General features: G+C 45.7%; 1 protein-coding gene across 12 annotated transcripts; it reads right to left on the bottom strand.

The window, feature by feature from the left end:
• Positions 1 to 9071: 9071 nt before the first annotated feature.
• On the bottom strand, positions 9072 to 17347 carry LOC109785911 (uncharacterized). Of its 12 annotated transcripts, none has more exons than XM_073496693.1 (15): positions 17122 to 17347; positions 15252 to 15404; positions 13832 to 14107; positions 13555 to 13737; positions 13101 to 13356; positions 12920 to 13003; positions 12678 to 12811; positions 12492 to 12589; positions 11860 to 11948; positions 11510 to 11603; positions 11267 to 11424; positions 11121 to 11191; positions 10837 to 10951; positions 10175 to 10383; positions 9072 to 9558 (listed from the first exon to the last, which is right to left on the bottom strand). In XM_073496693.1, exons 5-14 carry the CDS (start codon positions 13347 to 13349, stop codon positions 10216 to 10218), a joined length of 1260 nt encoding a protein of 419 aa, XP_073352794.1. In that variant the 5' UTR covers positions 13350 to 13356; positions 13555 to 13737; positions 13832 to 14107; positions 15252 to 15404; positions 17122 to 17347; the 3' UTR covers positions 9072 to 9558; positions 10175 to 10215. The 12 variants fall into 12 exon arrangements, with proteins under 12 accessions (XP_073352794.1, XP_073352789.1, XP_073352792.1 ...); XM_073496688.1 differs by lacking the exon at positions 17122 to 17347 and adding an exon at positions 16205 to 16403; XM_073496691.1 differs by lacking the exon at positions 17122 to 17347 and adding an exon at positions 16209 to 16313.
• Positions 17348 to 17371: the final 24 nt, after the last annotated feature.

Raw genomic sequence — 17371 nt, 5'->3', positions numbered from 1 at the left:
ATCAATATTTTATCACGTTCTGGTGATTTTTAACAATTATTTTGGTGAACAGAAAGTTTCTGGAAATTACAGCAAGATCAAATAACTATCATCCAAGAAGATCCTATAGGTTTAACTTGGCACAAACACTAATTAAAACATAAAAACACATCTAACCAGAGTCTAGATCAAATATTTATTCCTAAACATAAGCAAAAATCAAAAAAATAAAAATAAAATTGGGTTGCCTCCCAACAAGCGCTATCGTTTAACGCCCCTAGCTAGGCATAAAAGCAAGGATAGATCCAGGTATTGTCATCTTTGGTGGGCAATTCTTCAATAAGACATCTATCATCCTTTAGAGTTTCTTTCTTTCTATTAATTATCAAACTTTTAGGAACAAGATCGAAAAAATCATTTGTAGCAAATGGTTCCTTAATGATAGCAAAAAGATTGGGATGAATACTTATAGATTTAAGATCCGCAGTTTCTTTACTAGAGGATTCACCCTTATTTTTAGGAACATACATAAGCTTGGCAATTTTAGTGGGAGGACTAGGAGTATTCTTTACGGAAGAAAAAGCGGTTCCCAAGTTGGTAATGATACCCTCAAGTTTATCGATTCTAGTGGAATCTTGATTTATTCTTTCATTAACTATGGGTTCCTTCTCCTTAATATTTTTCAAAGTGACCCCTACTTTGGATCTATATTGGGTAATTTGATTGTGGATCTTTTTATCCAAATTTTTGATGAACTCTATAGTAGCAACTTTATTTTCAATAATTTCAAGTCTTTGCATTACATGCTCCAAAGTTAACATAGTTCCATTAACCAAAAGAGGTGGTGAGCCAAACAAATCTATCATAGCATTATAAGAATCAAAAGTATGGCTACCCAAGAAGTTCCCTCCGGTAATGGTGTCAAGAATATATCTATACCAAGGATTGGCGCCTACATAAAAATTGCGGAGAAGAACGGAAGTAGATTGCTTCCTGGTAGATCTATTTTGAGCATTGCAAATTCTATACCAAGCGTCTTTTAGATTTTCTCCCTCCCTTTGTTTAAAATTGAGAACTTCATTTTCGGGAGACAACGGAGGAGATAAAGGACTAGCCATGACGACAAGGCAAGCAAAAGAAAAAGAGGCGAATGAAAAAGAGAGGGCGAATAAAACGGCAAGGGTGAAGTGGGGGGAGAGGAAAACGAGAGGCAAATGGCAAATAATGTAATGCGGGAGATAAGGGTTTGTGATGGGTACTTGGTATGTTGACTTTTGCGTAGACCTCCCTGGCAACGGCACCAGATATCCTTCTTGCTACCTCTTGAGCACTGCGTTGGTTTTCCCTTGAAGAGGAAAGGGTGATGCATCAAAGTAGCGTAAGTATTTCCCTCAGTTTTTGAGAACCAAGGTATCAATCCAGTAGGAGGCTACGCGCGAGTCCCTCGACCTACACAAAACAAATAAATCCTCACAACCAACGCGATAAGGGGTTGTCAATCCCTACACGGTCACTTACGAGAGTGAGATCTGATAGATATGATAAGATAATATTTTTGGTATTTTTATGATAAAGATGCAAAGTAAAATAAAAGCAACGGAAATAACTAAGTGTTGGAAGATTAATATGATGGAAAATAGACCCGGGGGCCATAGGTTTCACTAGTGGATTCTCTCAAGAGCATAAGTATTTTATGGTGGGTGAACAAATTACTGTTGAGCAATTGACAGAATTGAGCATAGTTATGAGAATATCTAGGTATGATCATGTATATAGGCATCACGTCCGAGACAAGTAGACCGACTCTTGCCTGCATCTACTACTATTACTCCACACATCGACCGCTATCCAGCATGCATCTAGAGTATTAAGTTCATAAGAACAGAGTAACGCTTTAAGCAAGATGACATGATGTAGAGGGATAAATTCATGCAATATGATAAAAAAAACCCATCTTGTTATCCTCGATGGCAACAATACAATACGTGCCTTGTTGCCCCTACTGTCACTGGGAAAGGACGCCGCAAGATTGAACCCAAAGCTAAGCACTTCTCCCATTGCAAGAAAGATCAATCTAGTAGGCCAAACCAAACTGATAATTCGAAGAGACTTGCAAAGATAACCAATCATACATAAAAGAATTCAGAAGATTCAAATATTGTTCATAGATAAACTTGATCATAAACCCACAATTCATCGGTCTCAACAAACACACCGCAAAAGAAGATCACATCGAATAGATCTCCACGAGAGAGGGGGAGAACATTGTATTGAGATCCAAAAAGAGAGAAGAATCCATCTAGCTAATAACTATGGACCCGAAGGTCTGAGGTAAACTACTCACACTTCATCGGAGAGGCTATGGTGTTGATGTAGAAGCCCTCCGTGATCGATGCCCCCTCCGGCGGAGCTCCGGAACAGGCCCCAAGATGGGATCTCGTGGGTACAGAAGGTTGCGGCGGTGGAATTAGGTTTTTGGCTCCGTATCTGATCGTTTGGGGGTACGTAGGTATATATAGGAGGAAGGAGTACGTCGGTGGAGCAACATGGGGCCCACGAGGGTGGAGGGCGCGCCTGGGGGGGGGGGGGGGGGGTAGGCGCGCCCCCTACCTCGTGGCTTCCTCTTTGCTTTCTTGACTTAGGGTCCAAGTCTCCTGGATCATGTTCGTTCCAAAAATCACGTTCCCGAAGGTTTCATTCCGTTTGGACTCAGTTTGATATTCTTTTTCTGCGAAACTCTGAAATAGGCAAAAAAACAGCAATTCTGGGCTGGGCCTCCGGTTAATAGGTTAGTCCCAAAAATAATATAAAAGTGAATAATAAAGCCCAATAATGTCCAAAACAGAAGATAATATAGCATGGAGCAATCAAATATTATAGATACGTTGGAGACGTATCAGTGCCCGGCCCTAACCTGGGCGCAGCCCCTGCCGGCCCCGGGTGCCCGCACCCCCCTGGGCGCTGCCCCAGCCGGCCCCGGGTGCCCGGCCTTGGAGCACCGGGTGCCCGGCCCCCTCCCGCCGGGTGCCGCCAGCCACCACCCCGGGTGCCCGGGCCAATGGCGTAGCCTCCCTGACCGGACCGGGTGCCCGGTCCTCCGCACCCCGGGAGCCCGGACCCCTCCGAGATTGTCTGCGTTTTCAGGGTCATTTTGGACCTTTGTATCCCTCTCCCCCCCCCAATTTGGTCCCTAGACTATATAAACACCTACCCTAGCTCATTTAGAGGATAGCAAAGAATATGAGAGATATTGAGAGAGCTTTTCTCATCTTCCTCCCCTTGGAGATCATGCCCTCCTAAGGGAGAATATCCTCTTGTGGATATCAAGACCCCATCTAGGGAAGGATCCCCATCATAGGATCATCAAGACCTCTCTCCTCTTAGGATTGGGATGAACTAGTTACCTCTTGTATCTTCTTGTGTTGGATTTGGACCCTTGTATCTCTCTTTTTGTGATTGGATCTAGCACATGTGTGATTGGATCAAGTCAATTTGAGTGTTCCTCTTGTTTTTCCCCTTTATGTTCTTCTTGTTCTTGGGGATTTCCCCTCCAATTCGTGAAAGATCTCCATATAGGGTTCCACCCTACAACACTCCCTCTCTCCACTATGGCCCAATAGGCCCGTTAACTTTCCCGGGGGGTTCCGGTAACCTCCCGGTACTCCGAAAAATCCCCGATCTTCTTCGGAACCATTCCGGTGTCCGTATATAACCTTCCAATATATCAATATTTACCTCTCGACCATTTCGAGACTCCTCGTCATGTCCGTGATCTCATTCGGGACTCCGAACAAACTTCGGTCACCAAAACACATAACTCATAATACAAATCGTCATTGAATGTTAAGCGTGCAGACCCTACGGGTTCGAGAACTATGTAGACATGACCGAGACACATCTCCGGTGAATAACCAATAGCGGAACCTGGATGCTCATATTGGCTCCTACATATTCTACGAAGATCTTTTATCAGTCAAACGCATAACAACATACGTTATTCCCTTTGTCATCGGTATGTTACTTGCCCGAGATTCGATCGTCGGTATCATCATACCTAGTTCAATCTTGTTACCAGCAAGTCTCTTTACTCGTTCTGTAATGCATCATCCCGTAACTAACTCATTAGTCACATTGCTTGCAAGGCTTATAGTGATGTGCATTACCGAGAGGGCCCAGAGATACCTCTCCGATACACGGAGTGACAAATCCTAATCTTGATATATGCCAACTCAACAAACACCTTCGGAGACACCTGTAGAGCATCTTTATAATCACCAAGTTATGTTGTGACGTTTGATAGCACACAAGGTGTTCCTCCGGTATTCGGGAGGTGCATAATCTCATAGTCAGAGGAACATGTATAAGTCATGAAGAAAGCAATAGCAATAAAACTAAACGATCATAATGCTAAGCTAACGGATGGGTCTTGTCCATCACATCATTCTCTAATGATGTGATCCCGTTCATCAAATGACAACACATGTCTATGGTCAGGAAACTTAACCATCTTTGATTAACGAGCTAGTCAAGTAGAGGCATACTAGGGACACTCTGTTTTGTCTATGTATTCACACATGTACTAAGTTTCCGGTTAATACAATTCTAGCATGAATAATAAACATTTATCATGATATAAGGAAATATAAATAACAACTTTATTATTGCCTCTAGGGCATATTTCCTTCATGATATTCGAGTGAACATTTGGTTATCATGTGATGTTACCTTTGCTTCACAATACTTTACAAAATCCTTGGTGCATAGGTATCCTCCTGAGTCATCACATGCTCACTATACCAAAAACGTCATTATCGGTTTTGTTCTTCTTTCTCGTTGGCGTGTTCCAGCATCCCCGTGACGTAGTCACCTGTGTCTGGCTAGACGATGATGGATGTTATCACACCGAGATGGCCATAAGAATATCTCTCCATCGTCAGAGGAGCAAATCCCTCTCTCGAGCAATCTAGTCCCTTGTCAAACTTTCCGATGAACCTGTAAGTTATCGTTATGATCACCGTGTTACAGGTGACGTTTGAGCAACCTTAAAGTTCACCGTATGGTAAGAAGTGACTATGATTCTCTCATGGTCTAAGGAGCAAAATCACATGTTTAACACTCTATGTTATTACAATTGATTATAGACAATATTATCTCAATTCGTAACAAACAATTCTGGATCGATTCAATATGATCGTTCTTCCAACGTCATAATCTCAATGTTGTTTTAGGAGTATCTTAAACTTAACGATATCCTAAGATCCGAAAAACATGATCAGCAACAACACTTAAGCTAGTCTTAGAGGCGAGACTAGAAACCTTTATTTTATCCATTTATCATTTCACATGTGCATATGAGTTTTTCACTGAATCGCATATTCCAGGATAATAACAATTATAACATGGAATATAGACACTTAGTTATAAATATGGAAATATAATAATACATATTATTGCCTCTAGGACATATTTTCAACAGTCCCCCACTTGCACTAGAGTCAATAATCTAGTTAGCACTTTTAACTTTTACACCAATGTCAATCCGGTGTTAGTCCATGCTTTGCTTGTGGTATAGACTTCGTCCTACCGAATCTCAAAATCTTTAGATCCATGTGTTAGTCCATGCTTTGCATGTCAATGCATCTATCATGCTTTCATAAAAAATCATAATTTATGTGAAATGAGCTTTGTATATATTGAATCACTGGTAGAACCATTAATTCCTTACATTGAGCTACATAACAACTATCGAGAATAGTGTTCCATTTGCACAATCATCTAGAAAACATAACAGATTCATAATTGAACCTTCGATTCATTACCATCTATTGTTGTTTCTAAAGCGACAACATACTCAGCCTTATGTTATAGAATTCACCACAATAACTTTTTTGGACCAATTCCAACTTACTGTGCCACCAGTAATCATTTATTTGAAATCAAAAATCGCACTGATGAAGATTTTATCGATGTACTACTTATAACGAGCCTGTATTGATGTAACTTCTTACAGCAATCTATTCATCTTCTTCGTATGCAAGAAACATGTCGTTAGTACTTAACGACATTTCCACTGTTGTCCTATGATCAACAATTTGGTCATTCTGGTAACTTTACTCACAACTTACTTGGAGAACTAGACATATCTGGTTGTTTAGAAACCATGGAACATATTTAACACTTCCACATGATTTTGCAAGAAACTCTTCTTGCATATTTCATACTGAACTGATGTATTGAATATCGTTCGCTGACATGGCTCGGGTCCGCTGCTTTAAGATGTGTAAATCCAACGGAGAAAACAATGTTTCGGAACCAAATTCTAAAATCCTGGTCGTTCGGGAGTTATCTTTACTGAAAGAAATATGTTTTCGCAAGAAGAAGAAGAAAGCTACGCACTCCTTTATATCTTTTGATAGATTGATTTTCAAACAAGAGGTCAGGTCGAAGCAATGCTACATGACCACATGAAACATGTGGTAAGCAATCCAAACAATTCAAAAAGAGGGCAATGCTACATGGACTGTCCTTCACGGGCTTATTACACGATGAATTTAGGAAAACTATTCTTTTCAACCGACTGAATACACACTCGCGTAAACCGCCCGCTCTGCGCACCACGTGTCCCGTGAGGCCCCACCCACCGCCCATCTTTCCTTATCTCTACCGGGAGATGCGAGGCCATCCGTTTTTCCCTTCCTTTTCCCTAAACCAAATCCTCCATCGCTTTCCATCTCCTGCTAGATCCCCACCATGGACGCGGCCCTCCAAGCAAGCTGCCTCCCGCGACCGCTGTCGTTGCTGCACAAATCGCCGCGGCCGTCGTCGCAGCGACTTCGGCTGTGCTGCAACGGAGTGCTCGCCGGTGCTCCCTTCCGGCTGCAATGGAGAGCCCACCGGTGCTTGCCGGCGCTCCCTCCTGGAGCTGCAATGGAGAGCTCACCGACGCTGAAGTGGAGCGCTCGCCGACGCTCCCTCCCGGAGCTGCAATGGAGAGCTCACCGGCGCTCTTGACGCTGCAACGAAGCGTCACTGGAGGCTGCAATGGAGCTTCACTGACGGCGCCCGAAGCTGCAATAAAGCTTTTACCGGCGCTGCAATGGAGCTTCACCGGCGAGCCCGGAACTGCACTACAGCGGGCGGTGCTGCATTGTAGCTTCATCGGCGGCTGCATTGGAGCTTCACCGGAGACCCTGAGCTGCAATGCAGGCATGCAGCAGGGTAGGACCGTAGGAGCTGCAGTGTAGCTTCGTCGACGCCCTCGACGAAGTGTCGCTGCGCTGCCAGCGAGGGGGGCGTGGCTCCTACTGTGAGCATGCAGCCTTGCTTCCCTACGGCGATGCGGTCGTTGCTTGTGTTGACCCGATCAAGCGGCTCTGGGAGGATGCATCGAACGGCTGGCGACCCGACTGATTTCCCCAAGAAATCAGTCGGTTGACGCCTAGCAGCTGCCATGAATTTAAGGTGGCAACCTGCAATTGGATTAAGGGGGAAAGAATGGGTCCCACCCAGCCGAAATTCAGGGGAGGCAAGTTTAATTAGTTGGAAGGGTTCGTTGAGTGCCCGTAGTAATCCCGTGCGTCTGCATTTTTGGGTGAGGTCGTGCGTGTGTCCTCTTGTGTGCACAAGATCCACGGTCGGTGCTGTCTGTAAAACCGCGTGGTGAACTCGTGATGGAGACCCGCCCGCGGGGAGTATAGCAGATCCGATAGCCCGTGATGTCGAAACGGGGGGAGCGCCATCACTCCCAGTGGCGGCCAGTTGTAGCCAGCAACGTCGCAGCTGAGGAGGAGATTGAATTGAATTGACCTGAGCCCGCACATGACGCGGTGACTTTTTCCAACGTTTAAACCCGCGTCGCTATCTCCTCCTCTCATCCACCTCGAGCTCAACACATCGCGTCGTTCCTCACCCCTGAGATGCGGGTCTACATATCGCTGCGGTCCCAGCCGTCAGTTGCACGGTAGGTAAACGTGCTGCGTGTGCGTAGCCTGGGAGCTGGGCCTGTGTCGGTCGATGGGCATTCACTGTTCATTTGTTTTGGTTTGCTTGCTGTGAGATGGCGAGGGCAATTAAGAGACCCTGATCAAACGACTAAATTATGGCCTGCCTACGTAAGCGAAAAGCAAGCCTGTGAGTCCAGAAGATTATGGTTTGGAGCAGTGTAGGAGTATTTTTTTTCAGCCACGTGACATCACCGTGGACTGCCCAAGTATGCACACAGAACAAACTAGTCCTAGTCTTCACGCAGTATATACGTTTTAAACGAGGCAGCTGAGTGGGTCAGCTTCACGGCCGTTCTGGTAGACAGCAGTAACCAAAACCGACACTAGTTTTGCAATTCTTGCGGAGTAAGTTGTGCACTGGTACTGTACCATCCGTCTGTACGTGGTGACGCAGACCAGCAGATCCGATCTTTCATTACGGTGGATCTCTGGGGCGGGGGATTCCTCCTCCAGTTAAGAAGAGGAGTGTGGTGGCATGGACCCTTGATTGCCGGCGAGCACTGCAGGGATCCATCCATCCCTTTATTATTGTAAGCGTAAGCGGCCGGTGGCAGTCGCCGTCAACGGAAGCGGCCCAGTGCCGCCCAGAAACTCGCACGTATGTAGGCATAAAAAGTTGATTTGTTTCCTCTGGCCGGCCACTTGCCAGGCAGGGCCATGGCATTGCCGCGGCACATGGAGTGATGGCGAGCGGAGCCAAGGAAAGAGAAATAGTGCTGATGGATGGATACTTGCCGTGCTTCCACTGCTCGCCAAACGTACATTACACGGGAACCGGCAGCATGGTTACACTGGCACGCCGCGTCCTGCTGACGACGAGACGCGGCAGCGGTTTCGGCGCCATGCTTTCCCCTTTTCCTCGATCATCTTTTCTTCTGCAACAAAAGGCAGCACAGCACGCCGATGGATGTTTCCATGGGCACAGCCAGCAACTGGGTCGTGCAAGCAACGCCTCAACGGGTCTGCGCGTATCTGGCTCAACAAAACGTGCAGCCATGAACCCAACCAACCATGGAGGAAATGGCACATGGGACCATGCCAAACGCACAAATTTGTCGTTGCAAAAAATCGCTTTTAACACAAGGCAACTACCAAACACACGATGTTCATGGAATATCCTATATGCATGGAACAGATAAAACGTAGGGTAGCCATCAAAATTTCAACTCCTAAAAAAGGGGCAATGTGGAGACTCTCTACTTTACATGCAGTCAATGCCGAAAGCGAAAATGCAAGAAGTCTCGAATAACAGACCAACGAGATAGACCAGAATCCTAACGAGTAATCCCGTAATCCCCAAAACCGTCCAAGGTGTCCACATAAAGAGACGAAGAATCCTATATAACGAAATAAAGATGCACACTGAACCGGCAATGCTGGCGACCACAACTATTTCACATCAAATGCTCTAGATGGCCCCAGTGGCTAAATAGTAGACCAAGCCCAATGTAGCGAGCTAATTGGGACCATGGCCCTGCATTGAAGTTGACATCTAAAAAAAAATCTATCTGGCTTGGAACGCCTGTCTTCAGGTTGAAATGCAAGGTAGACCATCACTTTCAAGTTCCAACTCCCCCTGGTGAAACAACAGAGCAAAATATGGGTTACTAGGACTATCTTTCATTAACACAGCTTACAGAGCAAAATATAGGTTACTAGGACTCCCTTGCATCTCTATCTTGCTCCCGCTAAAAGGCCAGGCAGATAAAACAACAAAGCTAACAACAAGATCAAGAGAATAGATTCAAACTACATTGATTTTTGACTAACTTGTTTTCCGAAGGAATATGCCCATACATTGCAGATGCAGGTGCAGGTGCATACAGCAAACAAAATGGTGATTAGCAATTAGCATAGCTTTAGAATCCAAAAACACAACATCAAATAAGCTTATACCTATCTAATTTTTACAATAACTATTGGCCCTTCACTTGTTCAAGCAATAGATGCATCAATGGGCATAGGAAAATTCTCAGCTCTTGGAACATTCTATTAGAAAAATCTCTCAGAATTAGTGCATTTACTTAAATTACTCGTATCATAATACACATTTGACAGGGGATAGTGTGTACTGATAAAACACAATAAATCATGCCAAAGTGAACCGTTGCTTATTAGTGGATCACATGCATTGACCATATGCATGAGCTTTTGTAGATTAACAACAAAGTTAAATGGGGGGAGTTACAAACCTGCAGCAGCAGACGCCACTCTGTGGAACAGGTAAACATTACTACGGCCTTGAGATTGACGTAGGATATAACTGAACCCATGCAAACTCTTCCTTGTAGCTAATATTTTGATCACATGATCCTTGACACGTGTACACAACAATTGTTGCCCAATCAAGAGAGTCTGGTTCATTTCTCACACCAAAGTAATAAAGCAATTGTGGCATTATCTGGAGATACAGTAAACACAGTGTAAGGATATGTAAGCACATGATCCTGTATACGCAAGCACGAGGGAGGGAAATGTAATGATTACTGATAAGCATGTTGGAGGCATCACTGAGACACTGACTAAGCATAAACTTCACACATATGAAGTTCCATAGGTACAATTATTTGGACATTGCTCTCATGGGGGTTGAAAGGAAAACATGATACCATAAGTTCACAGAAGTAACTCATTAACAACATTCTTTTAGTTTCCTATTCGGACACAAGGAAAAACAGCCTGGTCATAACTTATAGGCACAAACCATGCCATGCATACCCTGCCACAGCCTATTACTGCTACAAGGGGGAGTTATCATGGAAAAACAATTGGGTTTTTGAGTTTACTAGTTGTGTGGAAATGTGTTGCTATATCAGAAATGCAAATATTTTTGGCCCTAGACAAATTGACCAACCTGAAATTCATAGCATAGTGGACCTTTACAGTAGCTACATGAAGGGATGTCAGGATTTGATGGACGCCCAGCTGATAAAGCCCACAGAGGTTTTACATTTGGATCTCGACAGTATCTGCGTAATTTAGACTTTTATTAGTAATATGCATATAACATATATTGCTGAGAATAAATATGCAAGCCTGAACGATTGAAACAATATCGAACTACTATTTTCCTGAACAGGCAAAAGTAAATTGAAAACATCACCGAACAAGGAGAGGATTCATGCAAGTTATGCATACCTCAATACTTGCTCTGGTGCTCTTGAGACACGCTCTTGAAAATATGCCCAGCATTGGTTGTCAGCATCGGCCTATATAACATAGCAGTGAATAAACAGTGGTTGCTATGTTGGCAAGCATAAAAGAGAGAATGCACGGCTAAAAACCTCAAATTGATCCATCCATGACTGCATTGTATCATCTGGTTTACCATGCTTTTGCATCACCAAGGACTTTGAGCTGTCTTCATCACAACCATCAGAATCCAAATCAACTTCATCGTCAATTGCTATCTGATATTCCGGCCAAGAAGTCCTAGCTGGAACTGCAAATAGAGAGGAATTATAAGAGGATAAAGACATTCAATAATTACGACCTTAATAGCATTATTAGTCTTCAAACATTGTTACCTTTTCCTACAGCTGGCAGCACAGAACTTGAAGCTTCAGAAGAATTGATTATCTGTAGGCAATCATTTTTATGACCAGAGCGCCAGTGCAGTGCCTGAGAAAGAGTCACAAAAATTTGTTCATCCAAAGTAGGACCTGGCTGCCAAAGGGATATGTAGGGTCTGTTTGGTTGGTGTCCAAGCCAGTCAATACTTTATTGTATTGGAGGTGGACAAAGGATCATGAGTGTGTCCAAAAATTGGCAAGGATCAAACCAAAGGCTGTATAATTGGACATGACAAAGGGGTAGATTTAACACAAACATGAGATGCCCAAGAGATCTCTAGGATGATTAAATGATTTGGGAATACCTGATGTTTCTCAGAACAGTAACGTGATTTCTTGCAGCCACCACATATTTTATCCCCTTTCCATGTACCACACCAATGACACAGAGCAGCTGGCAACTCAGAGTCAAGTAAACGAAGGAAATCAATATAAATTACTTGGAATATGGCCATCTATTAACATAACCAGTTTGACTGACAGAAGATGGCCATTGTTGCCTACGGATGTAAGCGCATCAATATACTAAATTAATCAGCATCTAACAAACCCCACCAAACTTAGTCTCAGCAGTCGGCACATTGACAGTGCGATGCTTTTCTAGGAAAAACAGAAAGCAAAAGATTATATGTTTCCCAAGGAAGACATTAGAAGCAAGGTGCGATATGTGGAGCAACCAGCATAAACAAATGAAGATGATAACTTCAAGATTTTAGCATATTGAAAATATGATCTAGGAATTCGTAAGTGTAAATGAAGAACGTATTTATGCAATAGCTAGATAGAGTGAAAGAGATCTGCTGGACATAAGCACATTTTCTCTAGGATAACTAGCTAATTACTACGTAATGCAGGAAATGTAGCACTAATAGCATACCAAACTTATTAGGCACAGTAAATCTAAGATGCCATGTAACTGAACAAAAAGGAAAACTACCTCCGGCACATAGTGGCTTGTCAGAGTTATTGCGACTTGGAGGTTCACTTGAGTAGAACACGTTGGTACGAGGCAGCTGGCACCGGAAAACCCTCACGCTGCAATCCAACGAGGCAGTCAGGATCAGCAAAATGTTTTCAGTCTCTAGTCTAAAAGCCAACACAGCAGCTATGGGACTTGCTTCACCTTCTACGAGGATTGCCTTGGTTGCGTGTCCACTGTTTGTGCTGGTCTCGGTGCAAGCATGCCATCGACGGGCACATGAACATGAACAGAGTGCGGTGGAATGCTGCTGCATTGCTCTCAATCGGAGCATAAATCTACAGAGATCCAAACCCAATTTGAGATGAAGTTTTCATCGATTTAACTAGTACAAGTTCCGGAAAGAAAATAACAGGTACAATTGCTTCTAGGCACAAAGCAATAACCTGGAGGACAAAGTGCAGGGGCTCGCCACAGAAGCCACAGCAGCTGGAGTTCCCCGTGGGCAAGTTCACGGGATCCAACCACGCCTGGACAAAATACACAAACACCTCACATTAATACCTGCTCCAATCGCATCAAAAATCAAAGTGTGTCGCTTAATATGATGGGCATTATTCCACGGACCGGGATGCCTCCAGCCTTGCTAGGAAAGAGGTGGCGGAGGAGGAGGCCGGGATGCTTCGGCTTCTCCAGGAACCCAAGCATGACTTCTGCTTCTTCATCTTCGTCCCCGTCATCATAGCCCGAGGCGGCCGCAGCCACGGTCACGGTGGAGGCGGGCAGAGGTTGGTTGGGCAGTTCTGTCTCATCATCGTCTTCATCGTCCAGGGAGGTGATGCAAAGACCACGTAGCTTGTCGGCGTTGGGCTCCATCGATCAACTGCGGTGGAAGAGATGGATGAGGCGGGATTGAGAAAATGGCCAAAATACCACAAGTCAAAACCAGAGGTTCCAACATACCACTAGTGATGAAAACCAAAGTGTAGTTAGTTCAGTTTACATGACAAAATACCACTAGCGTCTGTCCAAGATACTCAAAAGAAAGGCATATACACTCGCCTCTTCACACTATACTTACAATTCAGCAGCAAATGAGAAGCATTTGTAAATTCGCTTCACGCCGCCGTGAAGAATACTACGCGTCAGGTTGCAAGGTGGACGGGATATCCCGCCAGGCTGCAGCGCTCACAAAAGAGCCCGCCAAACTGCCGCTGGGCTGACCGCGGGCTCAACGGGATGAGCCGCATAACCGCGTCACCCCCTGCTTCTCAAAAAAAAAAAAAACCCGTGTCACCCCCGCCTCTTCTCCAAAAAAAAAGACGTACTCTCTTCCGATGGGGCACCCTTCCTCCGACCTGACGCCCATCCTCCGCCCCCGACATAACGCCTACATCAGTGCGCCGCTCCTCGCACCTGCTAGCCATTCCTGCTGATGGGGTCGACAGCGACACCGCCGCCATCTCCACATCAGAACTGCCTCACGCCTCCCTCACGTCTCCTCCAAGAGGATGTTCCTCTGTCGCTTCCCTTGCCAACCGGAGTTGTCGTTTCATCGCCGTCCACTTCTGCATGGTCTGCATCCTCGCTGCTCCCTTTCCTCTCCTCCAAGAACCCAAGACCTGAAGATGTCACTGCAACCAAGCAGCAACGTTTATGAGTCGAAGAGTCGACGAGTCGTTCCAAGGTTGAGACTCATAGACTAGTCTAGACTAGTGCGAGACTAGTCGACATGGTACTGTAGCACTGAACTTACAGTACATAACTAATAATACCTAGTAGTAGTATGTAGTATTACACTATATAAGTATACAAGTACAGTATACAATTGAAACAAGCAAAGTGGAGTCACTGAGGCAGAGCAGCACCAGCAACTAGCAGCAGTGGCGGACCCAGGATTGGCTGACGTCCCAGGCGAGAAACTAAGGGCTAAAAACTACCCCAAAAAAAACTCCAGTTTCAAGGCATACAAAAGTCAATCTATCTTGCATAACTAATAACAAACCAAACATAATATTCAATGGCAGCATTTGTTCCATGATGGGTCAACTAATAAAGCAAGACAAATCAAAAGACTATATGTAGCATATATAGATGATACAAAAAATTGATACCAAATCAAAGGATTGGTTGATCTGAGCCTCCCATGGGTCTAACAAACAGTGGCATCTAGCAACTAAAATCATCATAAAAAATTACTCAAAACAGTTCATTTGAAGTTATGCTTCCTTACAAAAGAACTTGGTTCTTCTACACTATGCTATTCTGCCACATGTATCACCAAATACATGGCTTCCCTTTTCTGCCTATTCGGCACAAAGCTTTGTCCTATAGTAACATAAGAAAGAAAGAAACATGGGTCTAATTTGAACATTTATAACCATCTTTCAGCACTAATTTAAGTTGTTGCCAACTTTTGCAAGACCTAACTTGGTGTGCTAACAAAATACAAGTAATAGATTAAGGCAGCTTTTATTTCTTTCCAAACGGCCATCAAGTCTTCTTCTGCTATTTAATCACAATTTTTTCTTCAAGTACTGAAATTTGTCTTGTAGCTTTGCGCTGTGCCACGGCTGATTTAAAAGATCAAACAGAAGATTCATTACCCTGACTACTGCAAGGTTTAAGGTATGCTATGCTATCCAACAGCTTCATGAAGACTACATGGTCATGAATAGAATGTGTATTCACTCATGGCATTTAAGTTATTTCTCCAGTTAAAGCAGAAACAGTTTCTCAATGCATAATTTATACTATTCATGGCATTACAGAACTGACCAGAACCCTGTGCAGATAATGACTTGGCCAAGTTTTGGAGTCCTCTTATATCATTAACCTTGTTCTTCTTCAGAGTTGAATTAGTAGAGTCCAAGTCGCTGGGATACTGGCTGGGATGAATGTGCACAACAGCACAAGAGCATTTGCAAAAGCCTAGAAGTACATAAAAAAAAGTAACAAATGTAACAGATGAGACTAACAATACAATCAGGGGTCATTCAGAATACAAAGTTGCAGTTCAGGCAGCACAATAGACTTCTCCAGAAAATTTAATCACAAAGAGCTAATCATACTGACATGTAGCCTCGCGCCCTAGCCGCCGTAGCTGCCTAGCCGGGGTCGCCGCCTCGCGCCCTCGCCGGACAGGCCAGCAGCCGGCAGCGGCGCAACCTGACGCGGGGACGCCGCAGAAGCAGAAGGGAGCGAAGACTGGAAGGTGGGGGGAGCCCGGGGCGCTGCCGGACGGAGCTGGCAGGCACGACGGCAGGCGGTGGCGGCGCCTAGGGTTTGTCAAGTCGGGGGAAGAAGCAGAAGGGGCGGCTGCGGCTGGTTCGTCTCTGCGGGCGGTGAGGGTTGCGCGTTCGTGCGGGCAGAGGGAGTCGGCCTGGGCGACCGGGCCAGTTCGCCTGGGCTGCCTGGGCTTGGAAGTGGGCTGCGCCCTAGGCCGAACACTTTTAAAAAAAAATCTAGGCCTAGAAAATTTCCCACGCCCCAGGCAATGGCCTGGGCTGCCTGGGGCCCAAATCCGCCCATGACTAGCAGCAAGCACAGCAACACCAGCAGTCTATCTGCGAGCAGAGCAGCACCAACAGCAAGCAGAGCAGCACCAGCAGTCCAGCAGCGGAGCAGAGCAACAGCAGCGGCAAGCCAAGAAGAAAGAGGAGGAGAAAGGAGGGGCAAGGCAGAGCAGCACCAGCAGTCCAGCAGCGAGGCAGAGCAGCACTGAGGCTCACCTGCCTGAAGAGGAGAAGAGCACGAGGGGCCGGCGGCGCGAGGAGGGGCGCGAGACGAAGGAGCAGGAGGGGCGCGAGACGAAGGCGATGGTGGAGCTTCAGATCCGCGACGTGGGGCCGGCGACGGTGGAGCTTCAGATCCGCGGCGGCGGGCGCCCAGCGGCCGGCGGCGCGAGGAGGGCTCGACGGGCGCGTCCAGCAACCGGCGGCGCGTCCAGGTGAGGAGGGGAAAGAAAGGATTAGGTCTCCCGCGGGATGAGGCATCGTATTTATACTCCCCAGTTTTCTGAGTCGTTCGACTCGAACATGTCGACTAGTCTGGACTAGTCGTCGACTAGTCGATGACTGGCTCGACTCGTAAAAGTAGTCTACACGAGAAACCGAGTCGACAGCCAGTTTGCGACTCATAGACTAGTCGTTCGACTCGTAATCGTTGCCAAGCAGTAGTTTGTAATCCCGTTGAGTTTACTAAATGGGCATCAGGATTACTGAATATTGGTTTTACTCAATGGGAGTTATGTTTCAGATTTAGAGGGTTCTCTCACTGTACAGTGAATCCTGTGTCTTTATGTACACTTTTCTGAATCTTGTGTCTTTCTGAATGAGCAAGAAACCAAGCAAAACGTTGAGTTTACTGAATCGTGTTTCTTTCCGTACACTGGCTAGTGATCCTCGGCTGTACATACACTGCAGTAGTTTGTGTCTTTCTGTAACTGAAAAGTAGACAAGCATCATCGGCCGCACTAAATAGTGTTAATTCTTACGTACATATTGACGTTTCCTTGTCAAATTGGCTTATGCGGAGGCTGCCGCACTGCCCGCGGCTAATTCTAGCGGTGTGTGGCGGGCAGCCGCATCCCGCCCCGCCTGCAACCTGAACTACGAGGAACGAACAAAACAGGAGAAAATAATCATACTTGGCCGTCGGAGGTCGCGGCGGCGAGTCGGGGTAGGCGTGGCGACGCGGTCGAAGTCCAGCAGTAGCAGGCAGGGGCGTGGGATTGGTTCAGTTCACAGCCGAGGTCGCCGAGCAGCTTCTGGGCGTCAAGGTCGGCGTGGGCGCCGAGCAGCAGCAGTCGTCCTCCTGGTCCGGGAATGGGCGTCAAGGTCGGCGTGGGCGTCGTGGGAACTCGAGCCAGGGGCAGGAGCAGGGGGATGGCGGCGGGG

This window comes from Aegilops tauschii, chromosome 4 (assembly GCF_002575655.3).
Source record: "Aegilops tauschii subsp. strangulata cultivar AL8/78 chromosome 4, Aet v6.0, whole genome shotgun sequence".
NCBI classification, from domain to species: domain Eukaryota; kingdom Viridiplantae; phylum Streptophyta; class Magnoliopsida; order Poales; family Poaceae; genus Aegilops; species Aegilops tauschii.
Note: the sequence above shows the minus strand (reverse complement) of the source record. Positions and strands in the feature narration are given on the sequence as shown.